Raw genomic sequence first — 26352 nt, forward strand, 5'->3', positions numbered from 1 at the left:
GACAGTCTGTTCTGTAATAGCAGTAATTTAAATCGTGGGGAAGCGTTTGTGTTATCAGTGTTCCTCGGGCAATGGGGTTTAAGGTAAACTAGTGTTAAGAGAGACAGGGAGAAAAAAGTTTTCACGACCTTCTGTGTAGTAAACAAACCCAGGGAAAGATCTGGGTTCAGCGGATGCTCTGATCTTTCTCATGCAATTGCCAGAGTAAATCTGTGTCTCTTGTTAGAAACTGATTACTAAAACCTTAGGTGATCAGTTTCTGTTGATATTTTGGGTGTTGCCTCCAAACTATTTTTGTCATGTGTTTGTGTATATACAGATCTTGAAAAGGGATTAAATGTGCTCAGTGTTAAATAGAATTTGATAAACTTATTATTTTGCTTATGGCTTGAGTTCCTGTCTCTCTTCAGCACAACCTCTGTGTGTTTATACTGTCTCTGGGAAGTTTGACGTGGCAAGATTTTTTTGTGTGTGTGAGTAAGCTGTAGAGGAAGTAATTTCCCCTGGATGCTTTTGCCGCTAAAGGTGTTGGCTGCTGCGGCTACCTCAAAGTGAAAACCTCTTCCTTTATATAGATATAAAAAATATCTATGTCAATGCCAGCTGTGTAAGTAATTTAGTGCTGACTTACTGTCTTTTGGAGCAACTAAAGCTCACACTGCCACGTCTTTTCTGATGGGGGTGGGGGAAGGAAGCAAGTGCAGCTGGCAGCATGAAGACTGTCTGTTTAAACATTTTTTTCTTCTCTCTATGTTTACCTTGTTAACTCAGAAATAGAGGACAACTCCCTAAGATTACCTGTCTGAAGCAGTTTAATGCTTCAACTGAGAAATCTTATGCTACGTTGAGGAGTGTGGTTTAGAGGGTTGCATGGGTGATGCGTGAGGGGGGCTGGGCCCTGTACCCAGCTCAAAGTAATTTCTTGCCTGATGTGTAAGAATAATAAAACACTTATGGTTTGGATGTGGTTTGTTTTTTTGTTTTTTTTTTTTTTTTTTTTTCAGAAATGTGTGTTTAATATGAGAAGCCTAGAGATGGGTTTTCTGATAGGGATAGCTTTTCTCTACTGCCATGAGCCAGTGCAGCATGAATCTGCCTGTGTTCTTGGATCTGTGTGTAATTTTGAGGTGCCTTTTTGCATGCTTCTGGAGCACAATTCCTGATTTGCTTTCATCCAGTTGCATGCTCAAAGATGACTCCATGGCTCAGACCTACGAATGTGAAGTATCGGTGGCTGGGAAAGCTATTTCAAAGGACCATTTAATATCTAAAATGCTAGTTTATATTATGTATCTAGTTCTTTGGAGATGACTGACCTGTGTGCTTGGGACTCTATAGAATTAGTAAGTGCTCATTCAGGGCTTGGATCCTCATCATTTCCCAAAACAGTTTTAATTTGGGCATTGAGAAACTTAGTGGAATTCTGTTTTTGTTAAATTCTGTATGAAGTCAAAATTAAAAATTCTCTCTTACATGTAAAAGAGAAAACTAGTTATCAAGGCTGCAAAGTATACAACTTCAGTGACTTTTCAAATACCTTGGTGACAAGGGCATTGTATCTGAAATATAGTTTTATGTAATACAACCATCTGGTTTAGTAATGCAGAATTCTTCAGATTTTCTAGTTCTAAAAATGATTGTCATTATCAAGATACTCTTTCCTGAAAGTTTCCTAAAAGTTTCTTTTATCCTGCTTAACAAAATCTGACTGCAAGAAAGAAATTACATGTCTTGTGTATACTCTCACAATTTGAAAACTTTTTCTGAGTTGCTTTTGATTAAATTCTGGTTTTGTGTTGGTTTGGTTTGTGGTTGTTTTTTCTTTCTTTCTTTCTTTCTTTAACAGCAACAGAATGAAGATATGAAAGCTTAGGGAAAAGATGCCTGGTAGTAGCGAGGACAACATATGGTACTGTTGAGGCCTTACTGCCCTTGAAGAACAGCTTCTTATTTGTGGAATAACTTGTGCTCAATATTGTTACACTATGGAGTTCTCTAGTAAAAGGGCTGTTCAGACTGGGACCAGTAATGCAGAAAACACATGGAAACAGGATCTCTCTCTATCCTGTACTTCATTCTCTGTTTCACCAGCACAAAAAGCAAGGAAGCTTCCCTCACTTGCTTGGAATGGGGCTAATGTAGAAGGTTTGGAGGAAAGCTGGTGCAATGTTCTATCCCTCCTCTAAAAAGAGGTGTGCTAGGACAGGAGAAGGATGTGCTAGAGTTTCATATTCTGGTCACTCTGTCTTTCTTGTTTTTTCAGTGTGTTCATTGGGATAACTGGTGTTTGGGGAGCAGGACTTACAGTGTATTTTTCAGGTATAGTAAAATTCTAGGTTTTCGCAGTAAAGAGAACAGTTTGAGAATTTCCTTTGAGTTTTCTTCTACTTGCAAATCTACTGCTTACAGTTTTTTCTCTTTACGGGCCTGAGAGAGGTAAATCCCATTCAGTTAAAGTCAGTGATTTGTTAAATTCATGCAGTATGTGGTAGTGCTGAGGAAACCAACCAATCAAGCAAGCAAAACCATTATTTTCCCCCTGACTTCCAGGTCCTTTTTCATCCTCAAATGTGCCTTGTCTTTTTTGGGAGCACAGTTCATACCCTTTTAAATCGAACAAAGAGTGAAGAGTAGTAGCAGGTGTCACTTTCTCTTTTGCAGATTCTTAAAGAGGACCTGACACTTGGAATGAGAATATTGTCATCATGAGTCAACAAGGTTATGTTGCAGCTCCTCCATACTCCCAATCCCAGCCAGGAATTGGAGGCTTTTCTGCAGGTTTTGGACCACCTAATTCTTCACTTCATTATGGGCATTATGGGGACACGAGCTCCTCATACTCAGCACCTCAACCAGGTATTAATTTGGCTTAAAATGTGTTTTCAGAGTCTACTTCTCTATGAAGGTGTTTTACATCTCTTTTTCTTACTTGTGTCAGCACAAAATGCTCAGTTTTACACTACTACTGCAACAGGATCCTGCACTAGCTCTGTCTGTGTTATTGCTGATGCTCAGATGTTGATGTAAAATGCGCGGTAGTGGGTATCTGACCTTTGCGTGTGAATTCCATTGTCTGGGAAGCAATAAGCACCAGTGCTTAATGCTGTATTATGAGTAATATATAATACAGACAAATACAAAAGGGGTGATTTTTGGGAATAGAGAAATGCTTCTCAACTCACGTGTTAATGGCGAGCAAGATCTCAGAAATTAGTTGTATTTTTCGCAATAGGACCTTTGTCCTACTGAATTCTTGAGCACAAACTTGCCTATGAGTATGAGCTGGTGTCCTATTTAAGCTTCCTTACTGGCTGATGTATTTGGGTAATGCATGATAAGGAGAGCCCATCTACTTTCTAACCACTCAGGAGACAGTTACTTTCTATGAGGAAGGGCACCTTGGGTACAAGCAAATTACAGTTAAAGATGGGTATTTGCTTTATTTCTACCAGCAAAATCACGCTATAGGTAATGTAATTGATATCCAGCAGACAAACCTGACTGTCTTTGTCTCTCCTTTGTTTTTATTTAATTTTAACTTACTGATATGTGGCTTCAAATCTTTCAAGAAGTATGATTATGAGTATTTGGTGGCTGAAGCTTAAAAAAAAAAAATAATTTGAGAGCACTGAGTTTAAGCCCATTTTGCTGTAAGTGATGCTGGTCTAATTTCAGTAAAGTCAAAGTGGGCATGGTAGACTAGTGAATTGGGGCTGTGGAATATATCTGAGGAGAGTAAGGTCTCCTCTTCCCTTGGTAAGTCTACATGTATAAGTAGCCCAGATAGGGAGGCCAAAAGAGACACCATCTCGATATTTTGCCTGATGTCACAGGGGAAAATTAGTTAGAATAGTAAAGATGTCTGAAGTATTCTCTAAGGCATCTAAAAAAATATATTAAAAATTTTAGTAACATTCAAATTATGATAAGTCAAATTTAATATTTGCGATGATGGAGTAGGGTAATGACAGAACTAAGTATCCAAATATATTGAGGTTTTTTTTAAATATTCTGTGGAGTCATCATGGTTTAAGCCCGGCCAGCAGCCAAAAACCACACAGCTATTTGCTCACCCTCCCTCACCCCCAGGGAACGCGGAAGAAAGTTGGAGGGGTAAGGATAAGGAGACTTGTACCTTGAGATAAAACCAATTTAATAATTGAAATAAAATAAAATAATAATTATGATAATAATAATAGTAATAACAGAAAATGCAAATGGGTAATGGACAATGTGATTGTTCACCACCCACTGACTGATGCCGAGCCTGTTCCTGGCTGCTTATCCCAGAGAGGAGAGAATATTGAAGCCACCATCCCGAAAAACCAAGTGGAGCTTCCTAATCAACCCTTATGTATATACTGCACATGACATTAGATGATAAGGAATATTACATCAGCCAATTTGGGTCTGTTGTTTTTGCTGTGCTTCCCCCCAGCTTCTTGTATACCTGTACACTAGCAGGATATGGGAAGTTGGGAAGTCCTTGATTTCTTAGTAGCAACTAATAACATCAGTACATACATTATCAACATTCTTCTTACACCAAATCCCATACTGCATCCAAAAGAAACACTATTCTAGCTACTAAGAAAGAAGGAAAAAAAACCCCAAACAATTAGTTCTATCCCAGCTGAAACCAGGACAGATGTCTTTGATTTTTGTGTCATCATGGAAACAGGAAAAAGAAGCTTTACCCAGTTTATCTAAAACTTCTTATTAAAGACAGCAGGAGTTGTGTTATCTTAATCCAGTGCTGAATATAGTCAGAAGATAGAACTACATCTGGTAATTGGCTTATTAGAATACGTAGGAAAAATACCAGTTTTGGTTATCAAATAAATTTTTTATGTTAGAGTAATTTAAAGGAAAAGAATTCAAGAAATACAGGTTGAAAAGCTGTTTGTTCAGCACTGCTGTTTACATAAATTGCAGTCTCTTCACAGTCACTGTTCTAGATCTGAATGAAGAACCATTTTTAGCATAGGTTTACAGGTTCTACATATGGAGGCTTTTTTTTTTTTAGATGTTGTTCCAAGTTTTCTTTCTGACCATGGTCTCTGAAATCAAAGGGAACTCTTGCTTCTACCTATAAAGATAACTGGGTGGCAGGGAATTACCAGTATCCAAATGGAATCACAGGGTTTGTTTGTTCATTCTTGCTTCTTTCGTACTGTCCCTCTTGGGTTCTTTTGCTGGAAAGTTACCAACTACTATTTACTTCCTTTTTACTATCTGTTCTTTCTCATATCTGTGTCTATAGCTGACCAGAAATCTGTCCTTTTTTATGGAATTACAGAATGGCTGAGATTGGAAGGGACCTCTGGAGGGCACCTGGTCCAACCCCCTTGCTATAACAGGGCCACCTAGAGCTGGTTATTCTTGCTGTTAGAGCATGGCCATACACTCCTCTTTCTTGACAACCTTGTGCTTTCTTATGGGGCTCTTACATAAAAGTACTTCTTTTGCAGGTGTGTCGAAATCAACTGTGCCTTTTGGATCTTCGGCTCCTGTTGGGCCTCCACCACCTGGTACACATCAGTTCAGCCAGACCAACTTCCAGAATGGGCCCAATACGCCAGGGCAACAGCCACATAGGTGACTTTCAAGAACTAATATATGAGACATAAGCTATTTGACCTGTTACCTCTCTTTGGCTGCTTTGCTGACATTTATGTATGGCATCCCTTTTTATCTTCAGCAGTTCTGACTTATTCCAAATCTGAACTGGATCTTCTAGTTTCGTTCCCTGTGTTAAATTGCCAGATCATACAGTATGATCTGTAATATCATTAAATTCCAATTCACAGCAAGTCAGGTTTTTATTATGCTTTATTTATTTAAACTATTCTTCTTGGTCTTAGATCCATTGCCTCAAAGCACCAGTAAGAAAAGCTGGGGAGGGACTCTTTATCAGGGGATGTAGGGATAGGACAAGGGGTAATGGTTTTAGAGTAGAAGTGGGTAGATTTAGATTAGATCTAAGGAAGAAATTCTTCCCTGTGGGGGCGGTGAGGCACTGGCACAGGGTGCCCAGAGAAGCTGTGGCTGCCCCCTCCCTGGAAGGGTTCAAGGCCAGGTTGGACGGGGCTTTGAGCAACTTGGGCTGGGGGAAGGTGTCCCTGCCCATGGCAGGGGGGTTGGGACTAGGTGATCTTTAAGGTCCCTTCCAACTCAAACCATTCTATGATAAGTGCTATGGTAAGTTAGATAAAGAAGTTGCCTTTTTTTTTTTTTTTTTCCTTCACTTTCTGATGTTCTCCCTTGCCATGAGGTACCAAGAAGTTGTTATTTAAAAATTAATAGCTACCAGTGAGTTTTGACTAGAAGCTGGTGCACGTCTCTCTGCCCCCACCCCCACCTCATTAGGATGTCTTTGCTTCATTGTTGTGGGATCAAAGCCAAGGATCCATAGTGTATTGTAAAGACATTTTGTAATGCAGTTTTGTTATACTCTCGGATGGAGGACTGCTACTCTTTTGCTTAGGTTTGAGATTAACTCTTCATAGTCAACCTGAAGTGCTGTTGTCCTGTTTCCAGAGCTCACAGGAGGAAATGAAGGAGACAGGAGTGGGGAAGGGAGAAAATAGGGACAGGTGGAAGTTGTAAAAAGAAATCTTGGAAAAATGATTGTATAAGGGGATAGCCAAGCTTCATTACAGAGTGGTTATGTTGCATTTAGATACAAGTGAATAAATATGCTTAGTTCTTTAATTGAATTCTTTCAAATGTTAATTATTTTGTTAACCTCCCAGGAGTGGCAAAATTAGTTTGTGTAGCTATAGCTATTTTAGTGAACTTGACACTGTTTAACAACATTCTTGTTTTAGTTGGTTGAAGTCTTAATCTGCTTCTGTGCTTTTTAGCTGTTGACTTTATTTGAACACAAATAAATATACATGTATATGTTTTATTAGGCATCAAAATAAGGAAGCCTGTTTGGTTGTGTGTTATCTCTGTGTAAAGGAGGACCTAAAGAGACTGGTCATCAGTTGTAAAAGACAATGTACTAATGCATGGAGAGAGGTAGTTGTTGTCCTGAAGATGAAAAAACAAGGTGAACAAGAGTCAAGTTGATGTGACCAACCCAGCAAAATACTGATTCTCTTTCCTAGCTTCCAGTCATTGTCCTGACAGCTGCACATCTGTTTTTCACCTGATCTTGTTTTTTTCCCAAATTGCTGAGATCTGCTGTTCTAGGCCAGGAAATTTTTGAATCAAAATTACAAGGAAATTGAATTCTACTTCTCTTGAAATAACTAGGCCTCTTCTCAGTTTTAGAAGTGGTCATAGCAAAATCAGTGTAGATCCTTCTCTGGGAGATCTTATATTTCCAGAGTGAAGTAGTGGTAGATAATATCTTTATAAACCACATGTGTGTTACTGCTTTCTTTTCTTTAGTTCTTTTTCTTCAATTTGTGTTTTTCCATATCTGATAATCATGAAGCAGTTTTTCCCTACCTGCATCTTCTTTCTTCCTCTACTACAGGTAACTCAACAGTTACTTAATTTTCTTCTCTTAACAGATTTTTCTCCTAATCTTCTTCACTCATCCCTGGTAGGGAATCTTCCTTTATAAGCATGCAGAGGGGATGGAGTGATGCAATACGTTCAGAAGCTCGTGTTTCATAATCTTTAAGCTTTCATATAGTTGTTATGACTCTTTGCCAAGGCATACTCACTCTTGTTTGTTTCTAGCAAGTATGCAAACAAACATGTACTGTCTTTTTTAACAAGTGTGCAATCTCTCTGTGCTTCACGGCTATTTTAATACAAATACACATTTTTCTGAGCAGAATGTAAACAAACTCTTTTAAGAGTTTGGCTGTCCTAATTAATTGTTTTAGCAGCACCCTTGAGAAGGTATGAGATCTTCTGGAATGATGATTGGTTGATGTGATTTTTTTGCATAGCTGATTTTGCATAACTAATTTTTCCTTTAGGTTTCAAGGCCCTCCACCTCCAAGCAATACAGGACCTTCCTATCCTCCTTACAATCATCAGTCACAACCACCCTACCCAAATACTGCATCTACTTCATCTGCAACACAACTTGCTAACCAGCTCAACAGCATGCAGATAAATAGCTATGGTAATAAGTTTTGTCTGATCTGATTGACTTCTCAGTTAAAGCTATTAAGACTATGATAATTGGAAACTTACTGAACTTGTTTTATATAAACAGAAAATTAAATCTTCGACCACTATCATTTGCTCAAGTTCTTAAATTATTTTTTTTAATCTCATCCTGTTCCTTAAATCAATATTCTTGGGTTAATTCTGAATTGATGTTCAATGAACTTTTTGTAAAAGTTAGATATCTTACCAGTCATTTCTCAGATTACTTGGTGATTCTGTCAGTAACAGCCACGGCATGAGCAATAATAATGCAGACAGGATTTAATTTTTCTTAACTTTTTAGAGTTTCTCTGTTTTGAAACTATCTTATTTTTTTTTGTTTAAATCTTATATTTTAGGTTTTCATCTAAATTGATTTGCATTTATTCTAAGGTTAAAATGTCTTAAACCTTAGCCATGAGGTAAAGATGTGAACATGTGATTCTTCCATGTAAATTGCTTCCCACCATTAATTTTATGTTTGGTTATATCTGCTTTTCCTGACTATTTCCTGGTGAAATTTACCATTTCATTTAAAAGCAGTGGGATTTATTTAGCATCTTGTTTTGCTGAGGCCAGTGTGTTTAGGAGGATGAATTTCTTAAACAAGGATCACTTTGGTAGTTGTTATCTCTGTAGGATATGTGTAAAGGTGAGCTTTTCAGTTCAGGCTTCACTAATACTGTACCACTGTTCTTACCCTGGCTTTGAGTTGCTGATTTGACTTGAATGAAACCTGCATAACTGCCACGGGTCTGACCCTCTGTTTGTACAATTGCTTGTGTAAAACTTACACCACCTTCACCTTAGAAAAATTAATTTAGACTCAAATTCAACCGTGATGTACTGAGCTGAGAGTGCACAATTTAACAGACTTTTTTATACAAGATGAAGTGTGGCCCAAAACCTCTAGAGCACTTACATATAGGAACTCATATTATTCAGAACAAAATGTGGTTTTTTTTTTTTTTTTTTTTTTACATCCTGCCTTCATTATATGACCTTCAGCAATAATTGTGTAAAATACAATGTTTCTATTTTATCATGTTACACACTGGAAGGTTGAGATACCCTTCAGACCGCTGAAGACATAGACTCTTTACAATTCTGCCTCTGAGTTGTGTTCTTCCAGTTTTTCCTTAGCTGTAACTCTTAAGTTGGTATAACTTGACAGTGTTCTGAAATTCACAGCTTGTAAAGCTACTGGAGTGATGTTTGCTTGTACCAGCTGAAAACCTGAGCTTGTGTTTTGCATGTAAATTTTTTTTTTAGTTAACACATCTGGCAGAAGATACATTTCAATATTTGTATATCAACACATTGATCCTTTTTCTCCAAACCTAATTTTCACTGTTTTTTTTAGCTTTCTGGAGAGAGGCCTCTGGGGATAAATTTGACTTAAAAATGTAGGTTTTGTAAAGTAGTAAGTGTTTACAGATTCTAAGTCTCAAAAAAACCCCTATTTCCAGGGTCCTCTTATTCTAATTGGAATCTGGATCTTATAAACAACAAATTATTCCTTACCAGTGTGTACAAAATAATTCCCACGTGTCGTCTTTTAGCATCAAAAAACAGAAGATGGTTGTAAATGAGATGAAATGAGAAGATTTATCTTCCATCAAACCTGTCATGGTGAAATGCAAATAGCAAACTAACAAAAACATGCCACATAAGAGAAATTTATTATTAAGTAAAAAGAATGTTGTTTCAAATTATGAAATTGAATATTAATTGAAAAGCAAATAGTGATTTATGTGTGTTCTTGAATTGTTAAAGGCTGGCTGCCCCCTCTTTCCCCATCCGCCCCAGCTGCAGGGTTTTATTGAAAATAGAGCCAAAAGAAATAAAACTGAATGTCTGAATCAGTTCAAACTTAAACTATGAGGTCAGATTTGTTATGTGAACAGGCATACCCATAATGCAGCATTGTCAGTATGGGATACAATATTGTCTATATGTTGTAAATGTATTGAGCAAAAATAGTACACCTTCCACACAGAGTTAGTAGGTATACATTTTGACTCAGCTGACATAGTTTCTTGCTCAGGTCCTGGCACTACTCCGAGCTCTTGCATGTCTTCTGGTCATCCGGCATCTTTTCAGGGTCCACAACTACCACCACCAACCCAGCAGCAAATTGCTTTACCACCTGGATCACAGATTCCTCCACCAGCAAATAATGTTAATGGCCTTTGTGCTCAACTGTCATTGCCTCCTATGGGCAGACAAGATGGGATCCCTGGACCTGTCCCCCCGAATCCTAACTTGCAGCAGCTTTCAGGACAGCCTCCAGGGCCTGGATATCCTCAGCAAGGTAAGAATGGAAAGATTCGTATTTTCAGTCAGTACATTCAAGGCAGGCTATGCTTTTGCTCAAAACTTTAGCACTGTTGAGACTGTAACAAGAAAAAAGGAGGTTAATTTGGATCAGGAACAGAATTATTTGGTTAATAATGGGTAAAGGCACCACATACTACAGAAAGGAGGTTTTCTTATTCTCTGTAAAGGTAAGAGTTACTCTGTCGTGTAGTACTGTCTGTCACAAGCAGCTTTAAAAACTGCTTGGTTTTGAATAATAATAATTTATTGCTTATAGCAATAAAGAGTTTTAACTGAATACAGTTATTTCACCTGACATAGGTGAGTGAAGCAGTTACTTTGACAACTAAAAAGCCAGCTAAGTAGACCAGTTTGCATTGATGTTAGGGGAAAGATTCTCGCTAATGTAATGTCGTGGTCTGAGTAGCTGTGGTAATCCCTACTACCCTTCCTGCTTGACATATACCTGAAAACTCTGGTGCCAAAGTTGTCACACCTGGTCTTATGCTTACCTTTAAAACACAGACTGCATGAGCCAAAATAATCTGTTTCTTTTATTTGCTGGAAACAGAAGGGAAGGAGAAGTTGTATTTGGCTGACTAAGAATGATTTGTATGGTGAAAGTTGATGTTAAAAATTGGTAAGGCAACTTCAGTACTTTAAATGTATTGTCATTTGTAACTTTGCAGCAAACTATGGTCCTCAGATGGCAGGATCTCAACTGTCTTATCCTGGTGCTTTTCCTGGGGGTCCGGCACAGCTCCCAGGTCCACAGCAGAAGAAACTTGATCCTGACTCTATTCCAAGCCCAGTAAGTAATGTGGCACTGATTTTTGATAGAAGTATATTTCTGCTGCATTTAAGATAAAGGAATGACAATGCTAATATTACGTTTATTTTATTTGGTGTTTTTTTGTAACATAAAACTGCACTTACATGGCTTGGTTCACAAGGTATGTTTCAATTTTTGTAGTTTCTTAATTAAATGCAATTTTGTACTCTGTGCTGTCAGTTTTGGATAAACTAATGCATAATGTTCGTTTTAGTACTGAAGAGGCTTTATAACTTTATCTAACATGGGACATACCCATTACTCCAAAATACTTTAATAGAAATTCTTAACAGGATTCTTAGTATGACAGTGAGTGGTACGGAAAGATTACTTGTATTCACTGTGGCTAATCACTTTTTCTTTTCACTCTGGTAAATTTGAAAGCTTCGACTTAGTAACAGACACCTAAAGTAGGATTTGTGCAGAATACAGGTACGTGAACTCTGAAACTGCAATCCTGGAAATGATGAGAAGTCCCATGCTCAAAAGCCATCTCACTTTGATTTCAAGAGTTTCCCAGGCAGCTAGAGTTATTTGCCTGAGCATCCTTCTATTTGCTGCAGCCTTGTACAGATTTCAGTAGCTTGGAATATACCTAATGCTTAAGCTTCTTACAGGTTGAACACCTGAATATGCATTCATAGAACAGTGTCTCCTCTTAAAATGGTGTTAGAGAAAACAAAGTTACAGTTGTGTTCATTTTTCTTAAATAAAGTAGTCTATTGGTTATGCAGTGGAGTAGCTAGTGAGATGCAGGTTGCATTTAACCTATTAATTGAGAACAGCTGATTGAAATAGAGGGAGAAAATGTGCTGAACTCAAGGGAGAAAACACATTCTGATGTACACACGCTGGTTCTGGCAGTTGTCCAGACGGGTCAAAAGGTCCTCAGAGAGTCAGGATTCTTGAAGCAGGCTGAGTCCTGCAGCTTTGATAGAACTTTCTGCTTAAAAAGAGAGAATGTATTAACCACCACACCCTAAGCTTGTTTGAGTGAAGGGATCTTCTACTTCTCTGCTGAGGCAATATTGCTGTAGAGGAAAGAATTTGCGTTCCATCAAGATGAGGGAAAAGCATTTGTGTAAAAGCTTGACTCTGTCTAGCAGGGAGCCAGCCCTGTTTCCTTAAATTGGGCTATTCTTTTGTCCTTCTGGAAAATATTATTTGTTTTATCCAGTGATGGTTTTGATGTAAAATCGCTGGAATTTGGGGAAAATACTTGTTGATAACCACTTAGAGGTTAATGTAACAATGGCAATTGCCTCTGTTAAGGACAATTTTCAAGTTAAATGTAACTGAAAACTCTTGTGTGAAAAAACCTAAAGTAAGTGTCTGCAATTAACAAATGCCCTTAATAGGTCAGTCATCCCTAGTGTATCAGTGTGGTGCTTTTTTACATAAGAAGGATAAAATGGTCTTGTCTAAATAAAAAAAAAAAAAAAGTGTGGGTGGAGGAGGAGGTCTGGCATGAAAGCATGGACTGATGTCTTGTTTCAATTACGCGTGTAAACAGCCTTGACTATGACAGCAATGTTAAAATAGGTTAAAAGGTTTGTTTAAGCAGCACAGAGAGGATCAAAATGACATATTTGAAAGAAACATGATCTAGGTCAATGTCTGTAAAGGGCAAAAAGCTAATTCAGAATGAGGAGTAAGTATGACCATGTGTACTTTTCTTGTTATATTTACACTATATAATTACAGTAGTGTTGCCAGATAAATTTACATCTTATCTGTAGCCATTGTTGATTTATATTTTTCTTACATATGTTAGACGTTGATATGTGCTCTGACAACATCTATGAAAACGAGCATCTGGGCTTTGTCAACAATTATTTCCAGGAACAATGATATATTTAGGTCAGTTAACTGCTGAATACCATGGTATGTTGATCCTTTGCAGAGCCAAGTCTGAAAGTGGCTTGCTTTCTTCAGCCAGTGGACCTCTTAGAGCTAAACCTTTTTCCTTCTAATGCAAGAATTAGCAATGAGTATACAAGCCAATGATGCAGGGAAAAGTAATCAAGCAGAAGATACAACAAGCTCTCCAAGGAATGTATTGTATATTTAAATTGCAATACAAAAACTTTATTGGGAGGGAAAGTGGGGGAAATGTTATAGGCCCCATATTATTTCCAGTGTGTTAGGAAATACCTCTTGGACAATGATCAATAGACTTTATGCAACTAATTTTGTTTTTCTTCTCTGTTTGCTTTCCAACAGAGGCTTCTGAACTTCCCTAGCTGTTACTAGAAATTCATGTGCAGTACAGAGATACAATTTCATGAGATAACAGCAGCAGTGGCAAAGCCAGTTTCAGAAATTCCCCATCTCATTCTTCTTGCCTCTCATAGCTGTTCAGCTACACTCTAAACCAGATTGCTGAAAAGATAGCTTCTTTCAGAGAGGAGGAGAAATAATGGTATCATCTCAGTGATCTGGTTTATAGTGTGGAACAAAATACAGTTTTATATAACTGCAGTTATAGCCTGAAAAGTAAAAAACTTAAACAGGGGTGAGGGAGTGTGCAGAAGTGACAGTGGAGGAAGTATATGGGAAAGGCATTTGTTCAGTAGTTAAACCAGCTTCATGAGCATTTCATGGCATTGTATTGTAAATTGCTATAGGAGGCTTCAACCAGAGTAAATCCGTACATGATCAGAGCTGCCTCATTTTAATAAAAATTTCTGTGATTGCCCTCCTTTTAGTTTCTTTCTAGGAGGAAGCTCACAACATGGTAGTCTGACCTAGAGAGTGAAAACCCTGAGCTCCAGTGTTGAAATACTACCTAATGGCCAACAAAGCTTTTAGCAGGAGTTTAAATTGCTGCTTTCTAAAAGGCAGTGCTGAAATATAGCTTAGCTAGGAAGGTGATTTGCTATGTAGGTTATTGTTTATTTCTTAACCACCCTGACTAAGCCTAGTCAGGAGGAATGAGAGCTAACCCCTCCCACTGTTGCAATCTAATTGATTACCCATACATTCATTTATGAAGAAGAGCAGCTGGCACAACTATGGTCACACAGAAGGTAACCTGGTTATATATGGCATCTGAGTAAGGTGGTGCAACCTTGCACTTCAGTTTGGTCTGGGAGAATGCAAGGCTGGATTCAGTAACAAGGACTTACACCATCACCCTCCTCAATTTGCTGGCTAGCCTCTCTTGAAAAGGTCTGTCCTCCCAGCAGTCGGTATACTTACTCCAACCAGCCCATTTCTTCATTTGGATAAGACATATGGGCCTTATCCACCCAAACATCCAGTGTTACCCCTGAGTTCCAACAGGCAACTGCAGTTGTAAACGAGTTAGGCTACTCAGCTCTGTGTATAGTTTTCTAGTTGTTACATTTCCCAGAAGCCTGTATTGTGCTAGATTTATAGCACCTCTGTATTAGGCAATGTCAGTAGTGTTACTTGGTGTAGGTGTTAGCATAACTGTTTATGATTATAACTGAATGCACCTTTCTCATCCTGTTTTTGTTTCTTATTCATCAGATTCAAGTAATTGAAAATGATAAGGCTACTAGGGGTGGGCAGATCTATGCTACAAGCACAAGAGGACAGGTTCCTCCTCTTGTCACCACAGACTGCATAATCCAAGACCAAGGTAACCGTCCTTGTTACTGACTGGGGAGTCTTTCTAGGTAAAATCAAATATATATATTAAAAAACAAACAAAAAAAAAGACTAAATTCTCGAATTTCCCGTCTGAAGGTGATGCTTCTTAGTCTAAATTGGATGTGAAATGGGAAACTCCCTTCAAAGAAAAAAAAAAAGGGGGGGGAGGTGGGAGTTGAATTCTTACACCTTAGGTTAACACCTCCTGACCTTTAAAATAGTATGAATAGTTGAGCCAACTTTTCTTTTTAACTTAAAATTTTTCAAGGTTTTAAATTTCAAGTTGAAAATCCTTTTTGGATTTTTCTGAAATTGTAAAAGATGAACACTAGAAGAAGCAATGAGACTAGCACTGTTACCTTTCAAGATACGGATTTTGGAAAATTATTTAGGTGATAGGGGCAGTGTACAAGGTATCTAGTTAATTTTTTTCTTTGGCCGGTGTACCTGACTTTGTCTCTGCCTAAAGCCTGGAAGAACAATATTCCATGTTCTGCTCTTGACAGCAGACTAGATATTTTAATACAGATTAAACTGATGGTATCATTTAGTGTAGCAGTAATTTATCAGAGCTTGGATAAGCTGTATAAAATGTACAAACACACCAAGATTTTTTGGCATTATCCAAGAATGGGGTAATGCAGTTCTGATGAACAAAGAAATTCCTTTCAAGAAACTGAGCAGAGCTGCAGCTTGATAGTTAAAAAAGAAGCATAAGGAAGCTTGATTTCTGAACTGTTGCCTTTCAGTGCTCTTGTCTGCAGTGCACAGCAGTTTCTCACTGAGGGAACTGAACTAAGTGTGCTACAAAAAGTGGTCTGGTGATTTTAGCAGACTATATTTGTGCAAGATAAATAAGCATGGTGATGTTAACACAGATACACTATTTTCTGAGTCAGATCTAGCTCATTATAGCAGTCTTAACAGTAGGTATCGATCTGCGGTATTTCTTTATATACAGTGTTGACATTTCCACTGGGGATTTCTTCCATATTCTTTTAAGATCTCAGATGATGTATGTTTCAAACTAATCTCTATTGAGATTCTCCTTGCGAATAACTGGTGTTTTTATTGGTATGTTTAAATCTCTGCTTTAAAGTCAAACAGCAAGAAAAGATTTACCCAGAATGAGGGGCAATGGGCTGACATATAAAGAGGGAGATGGGCAGAAGCTTGCATGAGAAGAAAAAAAGCACGTATCTAACTTAGCAAATGCATTATTTATGTTAATATAATGTGTTATATAATATGCATTGCTTTATGTTGTTGTTTTGATTTTTCTGGTTTGTGTTTGGGACAGGCGGGTTCCTTTTAACAGCCTTTCATTCTGCATGCTATGTTGGGTGTTCTAGGCCATGCCAGCCCTCGTTACATCCGATGCACTACCTACTGCTTCCCGTCGTCTTCAGAGATGGCTAAACAGGCTCGCATTCCACTAGCAGCTGTCATCCAGCCTTTTGCTGTTGTTCCACCAAATGAGGTAAAGATTAACTGAATATTAATCCTATGTGGTTTTGTCTCCTAAATATTATGGACTTGTTCTTCTCTGATTGGGTTGAGGGTGAGGGTGTTTTACCTCTGACCGTGAAGGAGTAAGACAGTAGAGAGATGGCAGAAGACTCTGAGATGCACTTGGGTCATGATGCAACTTCAAGGGATAAAAACCTTTGTTTAGGAAAGGTACAAGAGTGATGACTGTGTAATCTGAACCACTGGATTCTTGGTGTTCCCCCAACTGCCTGTAGTTTATGGCAGCTTTGTCAGTTGCTTACTCTGCTGGAACTCCATAGGTATAGGCAAAGACATTAAAAGAGGATGACCACAAACTCTCAAGTTAATTTTAAGACGTGGACAGTTACCTTCAAAAAACGACATTTTTGCATTTAGTTCTCTACAAAATAATTTAATTTCACAACAGACTGAGAAGATAATAGTTGGGTTTTTTTCCTTGTTGGATGAGCTGAGTCATAGAATGAAGACAAATGTAACCACCCATGTTTGGCACTCATTTGGAGGGACTAACCCAGTCAATTCCTTTTCTCACATTAACATCTCTAATAGCCCTGCATATTCCAAACATATCCCTAGTTCTTCTGCAAAGTATTTCTTCAGGATGGCAGTATCCCGTGGTCTTAAGACAGTTACCCAGATTTCCCAGCATGCCTGAAAGGTTTTATCAGTAGCAGGGATAAAAACAGTTTTCAAGTGCAGCATTTAGCTACATCATCTGTAGGATCATCTTTCTTGTTCTTCAGCTCCTGCCTCCTCCATTGCACAGCTTCTAAATTTTGCAACAAAGGTCTGAAGAATGCATTTCCTTTTATGTGCTGCACTAATTTACTTTCAGAACACTGTTTACTGGGGAAAAAAACAGGGTTCTCATGAAGGTTATAGTATGTGATTGTGTCTTCAAAAACTCCTCATAAAGTGCATGCACAGAAAAGCCTAATTAAAATTGCAAAGACTCCCAGCTCTTGGTTTTGCAGTCTTTGATTTTTCTTTAACTTTGTTTTATTACTTGTAAATTCTTAGGGTGTTTTTTGAAAAATATGTTGGAAAAAACAGATGTTGTTCTTTATCAGATGGATAACTTCCAATCCAACAGACCTCTGTAGTTTGAATTAAGAGCATTATTTTATCAGGGTAGTATGTAGTTATCTTCTCTGTAGTCCACAGGGAAATAGGATGTATTACTTAGGGTTCTGCAGATACTGAGTCTAACCATTTGTCTGCTAGACAGCAATTTGGGGTTTCATTCCAGTTCTTTAGGGAAATGTGCAGACTTGGCTTGTTGCCCCCCGCATTTTCTCCTAGGTGAAACTCCTTTTGTTGCTTTGCCACCCCTTCACTTTACCTGCCAACCTTTACTCTTTACTACCCTTTATCCTAGTTTCTGTGCCCAGGAAGCATTTAACCAATTCTGCTTTTGTATTGGTTCTTCCATTTGTGCCTCTTTCACTTTCAGTCTGCCTTTAGTTATTTGTACCCCATGCATGGCTTCCCTATTCTCCGGCATAGTGTTTGGATAGGGTGATCGATGAGTTTCTAAAATTGAAATCTTTTCTGCATACATAAATTAGCAGCGTGTGCAAACATTTGTACTTGGCCAAGTTCTGGAGAGTTTTCCCAGGGTTGGCAAAAAGATGTACTTGGTGATCCACCCGTTCTGAAGTGTTAGGGCTCTCAAGTTGTTGGAAAGGTCAGTGCAATTCATTAATCTGTAAAGAGCAGTGTATTTTTCCCTAGCCTCTTTCTTGGAAGAAGCTAAAAAAACTCTGAAAAAGGTCTCTCAAAATTGGCAAAAGTCCAGTGTGGAAAATTTTAGTCTGAACAATTATAGCTTGATAAAGTTATAAGAACTGAAGAGATGGTGTCAACAGTAGGAAGCGCTGGGCAGTCTTAGCTGAGGCAGTTTTTCCGAGGCTTGTCTCTGCCCTTTGTCTTCACTGCTGCTGCCAAAATAAGATCTTGCTCTTAAGATCTTCTAATAAAAATGGTCTTCCAGATGGGATTTATGACTACTTTAATTCTGAAAAGCCACTTAATTTGAAAGAACTGGACTTTTTATAGAGGTAAAATATATTCAGGGGCTTATTTGTGTTTCTGCATTTCCTAGTATGGTGCATTCTGTCTGGGACTAGTGACTGCAAGGCACAGAATGTTCTTCATTTCAGAATACCTAGCCTATCTTATGGATAGTGCCTTTTAACAACACCTACAGGTGATGCTCATCACATGTTACAGGGCTCAGTACGAAGTGGGAATCTGTCTAATCTCTTGATAAACAGCATGTTGTACTTAGTAACTGTTTAAAATAATGATTTTTTTTTTTCTTCTAGTCTTTTAATGAATAGCTTCTCTTCATTAATCTTTGTTGCAGTCTCAGCTGCAGATACTTCTCTCTTTCTTCTGTATCTAATACACTCAGAGTTAGCACTCACAGAATTTCAGTTCTTTTTGTTTTCAGAGGAGGAGGAAGAAAGGCAATGGCTACAAGGGTTTGGTGGACCATGGATGTGAAATGGCCACAGATGGTTTGTGCAGCTGGTAATATGGTTGGGAACAGCTGAGAAACAGACTTATCGCACTTGAACTGTTAAGGACTTCAGCAAATCTACACAGTATACGTAAACTATTATGATAGGTATTATATAGCCCATAGCTTTTTAAATAATGGCTTTACTAACACAGAAAGGCATGGTCTATCAGTGTCATTCAAGTGACTAACAGACTTATGAGTGTTCCGTAAATATAATTCTTAATTAGTATTTTGCTTTGATCATCACTTACAGTTGAGGACGAATTTAAAATAGTATATAAAATATATTCGCATTTTCACTGGTCTGTTGCCATAGAATTCATGTCTGTCTCTTTTGGTTATTTTTTTCTATGCCATTACTGTACTAAGACAGTTAGAAACAAAGGAAAAACCTTACCTTGCTCCCATTTCCAAATAATACAAAGATTCAATGCAGTCTACAGATGGCTTGTTCTTCCTTTCTGGAAGCCAATCCTGAGTGTGGATTTTGATTCATTGAGTGGATTATTTTGTACTGATGAAGCATGTTCTCTCCATGTGACCTAAACATCAGGAGAACTGCAGATCATATTTTCTCCTATCCATGCTTTGTTTGGCACTCTGTAATCTGAACTGCAGCAAAAATGTAGTAAAAAAGCCATGAAATAGCTAAGTCACTGATAGAATTAGATATGTGTATGAGAGGGAGAGCACAGTTGTGCAGACCTTATTTTCTTTCTTAATTGAACACATGCACCATTTTGGTGGATGACTTGTAAGTGGTGTTCCATGTTAGTACCAGTTGGAGGGTTGTGCACTCTGATCAATATCTCTTGCTGAGTTTACACTTTGACCATCAGAGCAGTGCTGAGCTGTTGTTGGCTGTGCAGGCAGCAGGAAGGTGTGCCTGAGTGATTCCTCATCTAAAGCAACTGAATGGGAGGGAGTAGGAAAAGGTATTTGGGGTCCCGGAGTTGGCAGACAAATGTGTGTAATGCTGTCAAATCTGTTTTGTTCCTGTTACTTATTGACAAGGAGATCCTATGAGAAATTCTGTTTGGAGTTTACTGTAGCTTCTGCACATTAGCAGCATTTTGTTCAGCCAATTAGATACTTTTCATTTGTCTCTCCTTTCAGATTCTACTGTGAAGAATCAATAGTGCTCCAGCTGACAGAGCCTGGAACACTCCCTGAAGTTTTGGAATTAATGTCTATAATGAATTTAAAAAAAAAGCCAACTGTTAATTGCATTCATAGAAACAGTAGTCAACTGGAAATTGAAGTTTGAGGACTTGTTTCCTTTGACTAAGAACACAGGGAGATGGAGATAAAAGATCCTGGGAGCTTTCAGATAAGAAGTGTGGGTCCAGTGACTTAACAGTAGTTTTCTCAGAAATAATCTTCTGGTTTGGAGGTCCAACCTGGAAAAAGAGAATGTAGGATTTCAGCATGCCTGAAGGGCAGATTTAAGTTCATTAGTTACTGTGGGTTCTTTTGGGGAAGGTGGAGTATCTGCGCACAGGGGCTGGTGTCCTGTCTCCAAAAGTGAAGTCTGAATGTTAGCATACAAAGTGAATACATTTTTTTTTAACTGAGGTCTGGGAAAGACTGTCAGGAACTGAGAAGTACACAAACTTGAACAGGGGCGTCTTTTGAACAACACGTATCTCCATTTCCAGTAAAGAATGGGATACAAATTATCCTTGTGGGAGAAAATAAAAACACAACAAAATCATCATGGTGCTACATAAGATGTTAAATTAGAAGATTTGAGGGGGAACTCCAAAACAAACATTTTTTTCCCCTGCAGTGAGAAAGAACAAATTCAAAATTACAGAAATGGAATGGAATGGAAAGACTAAGATGCCATTGCTTTACACCCTGCTAAAACCTCTCCAGGTAGTTGAGACCCAGCGGAGTAATACTGTTTCTCAAAAGTTCGATAGCATCTAGAAGTCTGGTGGAAATCCCGACTTGAGAGGCCATAAGGCAGACATAAGTGAATACAAAGCAAGACATAAAAATGTAGCTATACCAGCCGGCAGCAATATCAGTCTTCACATCAGGAGAGGAAAGCTGAACTCTGCAACAGTGTATAGTTGAGAGAGTAAGAAAGATCTAATGCAGCTAAAATGCAGGATTTCAGGTGCTCACATGTAACCTGGTAAAACTGCACAGTGAAAACATTCTAGAGAAGCCCTTATCAAAATTTAAATAGTAAAATTTGCCACACTGAAGAAAAGTTCACAAAGGAGGCTTTACTTCAGTAATGTTAAATCACAAGTGAGTGTAAATTTAAGACATGAGTAGAGACCATTCAGTAGAGATTGTTGTAGGGTTGTGTTTGATATCCCAGGAGCAGCTAAGTTAGCAACACTTGGTGTATAGGCACTGAGCTTCAGAAGAGCAGAGCAAGTGAAGTGGATTTATTCAGAGAAGCCCTCAAGTTGAAAGTTACAGGGCACACAGTCTCTCAAAGACTACTTTAAAAAAAAAAAAAAAAAAGAAAAAAAAAAAAAAAGAAAAAGTACAGCCAATCTAGAAAATTGTAAACTAGGAGTCAGCCAGCAGGAGTCTTTCTATAAACAACATTATGTGTATGCTATATATCATTCTAAACAAAGACTTAAAACATTCATGCCTTACGTACTCACCGCCCAGTGTCTTAACAATTCTAGACAATTCTGAATCTTATCTTTACCAAGTCCGTATTTATTATTTCTCAAAAATAACAGTTCATTTTCACTCTCCTGATTTGGATGATTTATGGAGAGTATTTGTTTGTTATATATTGAGAATACAGTATCATTGTTTGACAGAACTTATTTTTAGTCCACCAGTGCTTTAGCAACAGTCTATAAAAATAAACTAACTCTCACAGTTATCATCATAGCCCAAGCCCTACATGAATTTGTTTTGGAGATGTATGAACGTTTCCAGAGCCTGAATAAACAGTGTGATCTTGATTTAATATTTAATACTACTTGCTAACAAAAGGTGATTATGAGTATTTCATGTTGTAAAAGCAAATATAACCAACTCCAAATAATTATCTATAGTTTTAAATATTTAAGTATTTAAATTACCACCTGCTTTGTTCCTTAGTAGTTTTGTGTCATCATTCTCTATCATGTTCTTTCCTATTTATTTGCTTTTTTTAAGAAATATTAATTGGAATGGAAGCTAGTGTTTTACTTTTCATTTTCTCCTCAATTAACAAGTTAAAAGATAAAATTGGAATGGAATTACTTCTCAGAAATGCTGATGTTCATGAGCTAACAGCCATTTCACCTTTTCAGAATAACGAGCTTTGATGATGAACAGGGCAGCTGAGCTGTTTGGTGAGCCATGGTTTTTGCAGGGATGATAGTATGGTTTCCCAGGTAGAGTTGTAAGGTTATCAGAAGCTAAAAATTGAGTGACGTGAATAACTAGCACATGTTGCAATGTTATAGATATTTCTTTTGTTTCAAGATTAAGGTCAAGGACCAGAGTGTGAATTTTCTTCTAGACCCTAAGTCTGCTCTTTTGAGTTCTAAACAAGTCATTCAAATGTTAAATAAATATGAAGAACTAGGGCAATCCCCACATTCTTGCAATCTACCCCAGGCTCAGTGGGGACTGAGGTTCTGTTCTCGATATTCTGTAGCTAGTAAGAAGGGCGAGCGGGTTGTAGCTTTAGTTTGAAACATATTTTTAGACACATACATGCATTTATTAGGAGTTACATGCTCGTGCAGAACTTTGGTTTGAGGAGAGTGAGGAATGCTTAATTTGCAGGCAGTATGCAACAATTTCAACTAAACATCTTGCTGACTGCTCCTTTCCATTAGGGATGTGTTCTAAAGCACATACTGCAGAACAGATCCTTGAGGTGCTTGCTGATAACATCTACTCACTGTGAAAAACCATCATTTTTATTTCACCCGTTGGTTTCTATCTTAGTTATTTGCAGGAGGGCCTTCACCCATAGTGCATGAGAGTTTAGCTAATTTGAGAACTTCAGATGAGGGATTCTAACAAAAGACTTTTTTCAAAGGGAGTACATTATATCAACTAGGTCATGCTTATCTGCATGGTGGCTGGGTCTTAACAGAACTCAATAGATCTGTATGTTATGACATCCCTCCGCAGGAGCCACATCACCTCTTCCTCTATATCCTCTTTATCCGTATGTCTTTTTATGTTCTCCTCCATTGTAGCATCTACCAATTTGCTTTCTGTGGAAGTAGGACTTGCTGGTCTGTAGCTCTGAGATCACCCAGAAGTTCTTTGTAAAGTTTCTTTTTTTGTGTTGCAGTCTTTTGAGTGCTGAAGCTTATGTAAGCAATTTGGTTTATGTACAATTCAGTAATTTCACACTGTGAGTCCTGTCTAAAAAGGCAGGAATTGCATGGTTAGACAGTAGACTTGTCCATACTACTAGTAAGATTTTTTTTTAAACTATCAAAATGTGATAGTTTTAAAACTTTCTGAAGAAAAGGTTCTGAGAGATTGGTGGCAGTTTTGCCCTGCTGTCTGTTTTGAAATGTATCGCCCTTCTCAGTGTTGGCTTATAACTTTTTAATCCCCATACCTACCTGGGACTTGAGGTGAGATTCCTCTTCATATTCACAACTACTAGAACCAAAATGTCAGAGTTTATTGAATGTTCATCTACCTTTTTCCTTTGTGTAGGCTTAATAGTTTGGACGCTTAGTCTGACAATGTTGAAATGCTTTTTCACCCTTCAGGTAAGGGGGGCTGACCACCAAGCTATGTGCTGGTTTGTACAAGAGTTTGTTGCCTCTGTTTAAACTTCCACAGATGGAAGTCAATGCCAGAAAGAGAGCATGTGCACCAATACCACACTGTAGATGACAAGGCCAGTTAGTTTTGGGGTAGGACCATGCTACCAGACATTCCTCATTGTTCTTAGGACTGCCATGGTATTTTTACAACCAATCCAGTGTTGAGCTATTAGGAACAATGAATCCATGTAGAGACTGTCCAGGTACCATAAACTTATATCCTGAACTCATTGCTGTATATTGTGCTGGTAAGTGTGAGCCTAAGTACTACTAGTTCTTCCATTTTCCTGATATTAAAACCAGTTCCAAGGCATCCTTGTTGATGCCTTCTTATGGGAGAGAACTATGAGACTCGTTTCTCGCAATTCTGAGTCTGCCTGAACTATGGAGCAGGATGGGTATTTGGCAGTGTTTGTTGCTCTGCCAATGCTATTTTAATTTTTTCAATTAGCCAGTGCCAGGTTAATGTCTGGGGTTTTCACATAGCTCCTCTGGGGTGCCTGACTCGCCCATGCATAGTCTTGAAAGCCCAGAATTCTCAAGCATCTCCAGGTGTCTCGCCCAGAAAGCTTTATATCACTCTGGAGGCCAGTGCCTATAAACTAGGTTTCACAATGCATAATTTAGAGGTGCATAAACCTTGTATTAGATGAGGCTTTCTTTATGGAGTATGCCCTGTGCTAGTCTGCATTGGGTAGTAAAGCATTCGGAATTGGATTGCTTCCCAAGACTTCATCATCTGGGAGAAAGTTTTTTGTTAGCCTATTGGGCTGTAACTGCACTCTAACTAGAATGGACTTTCAGAGCCAAATTTAGCAAAGGTTTTGGCAGCAGAGCTTTTCCTAATTCAAGTAAATTTCCTGATTTATTTTTTTCTGCCTTTTTGGTTTTAGTTTATGTTTTAAAATACTCTTCAAGTGTACTCTTTAAAATACTTCTCTAGTTATGTTATTCCATGCACCATTGCTGTTATGGTAAGGAGGTAATTCTGAAAGAGATGGGGACAGTGACTTGAAAATTTGACGTTTATATAAACCTTATTCATATTGTAACCAGAGTTCCTGATTAATTTTTTACAAATTTGAAATTCAGACTGGGAAAATGCCTTATAAAGATGTTGTAATTAGTTTCTGGTAAATTGGAGACTCTGTTCTTCAGAATGGTAATAGCAGAAGAAAAACCTGACTAAGCTGCAGTACATATAGAAGGGAAATAAAAAGTAACATTCACATCCACTTAACTAGCTGGCTGACAATATTGATAATTTGTTTTGCCCACAGAAATGACACTTAAGTAAAACGTTATTTTGGCTATCACTAGATACCTCTGTAACTCAGAATAGCTGCTTGAATGGCATCTGCCATTCTGCATGTGCACTTTCCTCTGCACACTGCCTGTTGATCTCCTGAAATGGTGTTTGTCTCCTTACGCACTGGCCAAAGTTGATCGTAGCAACCACAGTAAATTAAATATTTTAAGACACTGCAAGCTCTAACCTTAAGCTGTCAGAGATGTTACACAGTTACCTTGGAAACTTTACAGTCAGGACATGCTTGTATTTGGTAAGTTCAGGAGGAAAAGTTTGTGTTTTGCTTTTTAAACTGAAGTTTTTGTTGCATTTTCAGTTTATACGTATTTTACTTATCTGTGCATATTAGTGCAGTATTGTATTTTGGATGCAGGCATATAAAGTGTGTAATTACATAGAAAAAAAATGGTTATTTGAAGTTGAATAGGAAGCTGATGTTGGGGGGATGGGTTGTGGTTGGTGGTTTGTTCTTTTTTTTTTTTTGTATAAAACAAACCTGCACCAGGTTACATCTGTGGACTAATAGTAGCAGGCTCTAATGCTGCCCTGTAGAAAAATAGGGGAGACTAAGCCTTCTTTTTTACAGAATGCCCCTTCAGTGGTTCTGTGGGAAGTGAAGCTCCTCTTCCTGTAGGATAGGAAATAGGTGGAGGGGGCTGCTTTTTCATGTGGTGTTTAACAGAATTAGGTAAGCTGTGCTTGCTAAACAGAGGCACAGATTACCTCCTCAACCCTAGAGTAAAGAAGCAATAGAAAGGTTTGTGCCCTTTGCAAGATTGCTTAGCTAATAGCTCGGTTCCGCACAGCCCCTTACTTGTGACATTCATCTATAGCTCAGTGTTAACAAGAGAGAGGAAAGTAGTTGCATCAAACATTATTAATATTTAGAGGTTCTGGAGTCTGCTCGAAGCATCCCAGCTATCTTAGTAGCAAAAGTATTCATGGAAGAAAGACTCAGAGTATGAACATTCCTACCTGATGTGGTATTTTTAAGGTAGCAGCTAGTTTTGCTATTGACCTTCAAAACTAACATCGTAGAAAGGACTTGACTTTTAAAAAGGGTATTAAACTCATCCCAAATATCCTTGCTTCAGAAGTGAAGATATTCAATGCTGCTTTTTGTTCACAGAACAAAAATTCTCCTTATACTTTCCAAGTACTCCTGTGGCAATTGGCTAGCTATAGTTGGCTTGTGAATGCAGCATGACACTTTAAGTATGCCCAGTTCTTTCTCGCTTCAATAGAAATAGTTTAATTAGCCTTGGAGACATGTTTACTAATGAGCATTGTTCAAGAAGGCCTGCAGATAAGCAGAACTATTTTGGCCATCTCCAGTTAAAACACTCTT

General features: G+C 38.1%; 1 protein-coding gene across 1 annotated transcript in view; it reads left to right on the forward strand.

Annotated features, from left to right (window-relative positions):
- SEC24D (SEC24 homolog D, COPII coat complex component) overlaps positions 1-26352 on the forward strand; it is a 56521-nt gene that overhangs the window by 798 nt on the left and 29371 nt on the right. The window contains 7 exon segments of the mRNA XM_042796957.1: positions 2662-2856; positions 5472-5598; positions 7944-8092; positions 10166-10432; positions 11127-11248; positions 14765-14876; positions 16240-16367. Coding sequence (XP_042652891.1) covers positions 2706-2856; positions 5472-5598; positions 7944-8092; positions 10166-10432; positions 11127-11248; positions 14765-14876; positions 16240-16367 — 1056 coding nt within the window. The 5' untranslated portion in view covers positions 2662-2705.

The sequence above is a fragment of the Tyto alba genome, unplaced genomic scaffold (assembly GCF_018691265.1).
Source record: "Tyto alba isolate M040663 unplaced genomic scaffold, T.alba_DEE_v4.0 Super-Scaffold_23, whole genome shotgun sequence".
Lineage (NCBI taxonomy): Eukaryota > Metazoa > Chordata > Aves > Strigiformes > Tytonidae > Tyto > Tyto alba.